The 4,472-nt window shown below is 36.5% G+C and overlaps 1 protein-coding gene across 1 annotated transcript; it reads right to left on the bottom strand.

Annotated features, from left to right (window-relative positions):
• Window positions 1-3,116: 3,116 nt before the first annotated feature.
• Window positions 3,117-3,964, bottom strand: LOC110458198 (ryncolin-2-like). The gene is made up of 2 exons (XM_021509802.1): window positions 3,829-3,964; window positions 3,117-3,745 (listed from the first exon to the last, which is right to left on the bottom strand). The coding sequence occupies exons 1-2, from the start codon at window positions 3,962-3,964 to the stop codon at window positions 3,117-3,119; spliced, it is 765 nt and encodes a 254-aa protein (XP_021365477.1).
• Window positions 3,965-4,472: the final 508 nt, after the last annotated feature.

Genomic DNA, 4,472 nt, shown 5'->3' with positions numbered 1-4,472 from the left:
TAGTGCTATCTCTTTGAAATACCATGCCGAAGGCACCCAGCACAGCATTCCGCCCGGTGACATTATACTAACAACGGGTGAACCAGTTGTTTCCATTCTCCTTAATGCTGAACGTAAAGCAGGGAATAAAAACTACCATTTTAAAGGACTTTGGTATGTCACGGCCTGGGAACAGAACCCAATGCCTTCCTCACCTGGGCGAGCGCTCAACATAAAATGAGGTGTTGCCAAGCAAGGCGCTAGGAAATAAAAGGTTATTAGAAATAGAGAAGGAGATAATGATCTCAAATATTGCAGGGGGTCCCGCATAAGTCTCCTCCTACGAAACATGTAGTGGGTAACAGCAGGTGTATTCTTTTCCCGGTCCCCACCTACAGTGGTGAGCTGTCTAGGGTAAGAAAGGGATGTAAGAAATCACTTGACGTGACGTCACAACTGTTCAACAATGACGTGACGTCACGTATTTGGAAAGGTCCGTGGCCGTGATGCGGAAAAGACGACGTGATGCAAATAAACCTTTTATTAACCGTACAAGTTAAAAATATGAGAATTTTTTTTCTGTGCAAACTGTGATGTTGCAAATATGGTGTGTGCATTATCGCAAAATAAAGTCAGGGGAAAAGTTGTTATTTACAAAATTAAATAAAATCTCTGGTAAAGTTTCCCTTACCTACACCCCTGGGCATGAAAGAGTCTTATAATCATAATTTTATAAATAGATCACAATGCTCTGTGAAATTTCCAAACTTAATACAGAAAAAGCAGGGTATGCACGAACATAAGTTTATTTGTCATAAAGTACAATTGTATCTCGTTAATCTGATAGATTCAACAGTGTCTGCCTTACTTCAGCATTGCTTACTAATGTGATGTTAGTTAAGTAAGCATTTCCCTGGTATTATGATCTACAAAGTCTTAACACATGGTCACACGAAGCAGAAACATAACACAAAAACATAAAAATTAAAACTTGAAAAAAACCCAATACTTTTTATTCTACTTTAAAGCTATATCGTCTCTCACGCGACGTTATATCATTTTGGAGAAAGACAAATTGAATGTGGAATGGAATGATATAACGATACTTTAGAACATATTATTAACCAAATCGTTATTTTTTTTATAAAAAATGTTCCGTGAAATCTGGACGCCAAAAGTATAACTGGTAGAATGATTCAATAGATGCTGTTCATTTTGGTCTCACTTGACTTCCTGGGAAAATCACGCCGGTAATGAAACATGACCGCTCCTAATAATACATCTACGTTTACTGGAACAAGGAACTAATGCTTTATACTTAGTTATTTATTACTAATCATCTCAACATGATTGACGATACCGTGGCACACAAATTCACCCTGTTACTATGATATTCACCCTGTTACTATGATATTCACCCTGTTTCTATGATATTCACCCTGTTACTATGATATTCACGCGGTTACTATGATATTCACCCTGTTACTATGATATTCACGCTGTTACTATGATATTCACGCTGTTACTATGATATTCACCCTATTACTATGATATTCACCCTGTTACTATGATATTCGTTTGTAAACGGTGTTAGGAGCATTTATGTCTGCTTTAACTTCATAACCTAAAGCCATTGTTTTCAGGATTGGGGTGAGAGAACACATTCTTTAATAATATAACTTGAATACTTTACTTAATTTGTATTGTTTTTGTACTATCCACGCATGTCCATATGGTCTACAATGTAACACACTAACTCAGGTTTGAATCTGAAGTTACCAAACGTGCACTGTATAATAAACAATTTGATACCTTCTGGCATTATCCGAATAAAGTGTATAAATAAATATAATCCATTGTAAGGCCCCTTTCAAAATAAACTTTTTTCAAACTGATATAATATACTCCCTTTACTCAAGTTTATGCATTGGTCAAAATAAAACTGATGATGTTAAACTTGATGTTTCATTTGTACTACATTATATTGGTTTTTCAATGTTACATCCTATATCATATTGATAGATACATTTTTGAAAGTTTTTATGTTTTTATTTTTATTTTGTCGCCCTGTTTTGGCTTGCTTGGTATGAAACATATCAATGTTAAGAAAATAACCGTTTTGTTGGAGCTAGAAATGCTATAACATAAACAATTAATAAAATATTTGAATAGTATTAACGAAACAATATCTGGAAACTTATAACAATGAATTGATTTAAAGACATCATATTCTAAGTCGATTAAAAATACTTTAAAAAAATGAAAATTATGAGATGCCCTTCAAAACTAACCTAACGACTTTGAAACATATCAAATTTTGACTCCTCGTCTATAGCGTCAAGCGCTCTATGTATATTTAACAAGTGGTTACAATACCTTCACTACGATTACAACCAAAACAGGTAAAATTCAATAATTCGATATCCTCAGATCACTTCCAATATGGGAAGTCACAAAAAGGTAACAGTCGTGGATTTGAACATAATGATAATCCTGAAATACCGTAGTTAAAACTAAGTTAGCCGGCTGTGTAAGAGTTCCGGTACCACATGTGGACCTATGAGGATGTCTACCATTAAATACAGGTAATCAATAATTAAAACATGCTAAATAACGAAACCAAAATTTACAAAACTTAAAAAAATAAAATAACAATACATATAAGAAACAACATGCTGACACTGTGTCCTTTCTTGTGTCCATCGCCCCAAACGTCCTGTGTTAAGAGTGAGGATGTCAGAAACATATTTACCAGCGAATAATATTTTGGTATATTGCGTAGAGCAAACAAAATTATGATCAATATCCCACTTCATTGAATTGACACTTTCAGAAAAAATCAATGACATTAGCTAGTGCGTACTGATATTTTTTTTATTTGCGAACCCATACCCTCTATGTTTCCTTGTTCTAGATATCAAGATTGGAAAGATAAATCACGCGTAGACATTGTAATTTTTGACAATCAACAAGTCGGTAGAATTGGATATCGCGTTTATCAATATCTCGGTTGTTAGTTCTAAAATATTCATTAGACACTTGGATTTTGTTTCTTTTAAAATATTGAAAAATATATCGAAACATTCGGCAATATATCAAGAACAACCGAGTCGCTATTCACCTAAAAACGTGTTGGGCTATCTTGATTTTGTACACCAAGTAACAGGACGAATCAACATTCGGAACTTTCGTAGAGATGTAAATTTAACCGTCCCAGTAAAGTTTTTCCAGCACATGGTTTTTGGGTTATCACCAGGCACTGGATCATAAAATCCATTCAAATTGGAATGGTGGCAGCTCCTGTACCACCATGAACCTCTAAAGACGTTTGCACAGTTCGCCGAGGGACGCATATCCTGATCCCGATCTTTGGTTGTGAAGCGTTGTCCGTTGTTATACGCCATGCTGTCGGTGACATTCCCGCTAAACCCGGACACTGAGAGGCGGTAACCGTTGCTCTCAGAGGACAACGCAAATGAGCTGTACCTGACGTATCTAGTGTCGCCATCTACATCCTCCATCTCGATATAAAGCTCGTATGTTTGCGCCGACGTCAGAAGATACATTTTCTCGTTTCCGAGCCAATATTCACCACTGGGATCACCGAACCCGGTCTTAAATTCTATCCAAAAGTTAAAAAATTCCTGACTGCCATCAAATCTATTCTGAATTACAAGCCACCCACCGTTAAGTGTTTCCATATCACAATAGGCATAGAACACGGTGACCGGTGGTATGGCCAAAGTGTACACTGCAGATTGGCTTCCTGACGGCAGACAGTCACACTGGAAACATCTGATATATATGTCCACCAATGGTTCGTAATACTTGTAGGAGTGATGTATCAACCTGCATTCTCGTCGCAGTCCTGTATGCTACAGACACTGGCACATGTCAACCTAGTCGGTGTGCTATCCATCACATCCTCAAGGGTGTAGCCAGCAGTGTTATTCGTGGTACCCGCTTCGTTCTTCTGATACGACATTATTCGATATTTCGACTGTGCGTACTTGTAACAACAAAATATATACGTAATGAACAACTCCAAAATACTCTTCATAATGCCATCAATATATGGTATCAAATTAAAATGATTTGCTCAGTTTTAACGAGAAGCCAGAGGACAAGTTTAATAAATTGTCCGTGTAATTCTTGAGTCTATCCTTCACCTTTAACGTAAGACGAGATGTGTTTCCATGCATGCTATCTAGGCTACTGATATACGGAGGGAAGCTCTGGTCAATATGTCTCCGCGTGTCACTATCTCACCACAATTGAATTTTCTTGTGTTTCTTTTCTATTCATGCGTTTCCCGACTAATTATTGTGTATCTTGCTTCATTATAGATTTGTTTTTGACGCTAACACGAATTTAGATATAGCTTTCAAATTATATGCTGATGTCAAAGGCCATCTTTCCATCATCTATGCAACATATGAGGACAGAGTATTGATTGATGGACATGTAACATTTTACCGAGTTTTATTAATTCT

The sequence above is a fragment of the Mizuhopecten yessoensis genome, unplaced genomic scaffold, assembly GCF_002113885.1.
Source record: "Mizuhopecten yessoensis strain PY_sf001 unplaced genomic scaffold, ASM211388v2 scaffold9501, whole genome shotgun sequence".
NCBI lineage: Eukaryota > Metazoa > Mollusca > Bivalvia > Pectinida > Pectinidae > Mizuhopecten > Mizuhopecten yessoensis.
Note: the sequence above shows the minus strand (reverse complement) of the source record. Positions and strands in the feature narration are given on the sequence as shown.

Bases quoted from the DNA above. Each gene is read 5' to 3' on its own strand.
- LOC110458198 (XM_021509802.1), bottom strand. From the start codon at position 3,964: ATGTCGTATCAGAAGAACGAAGCGGGTACCACGAATAACACTGCTGGC. The intron at 3,746-3,828 runs GTTGATACATCA...GTCTGCCGTCAG, and splicing joins GGACTGCGACGAGAATGCAG to GAAGCCAATCTGCAGTGTAC.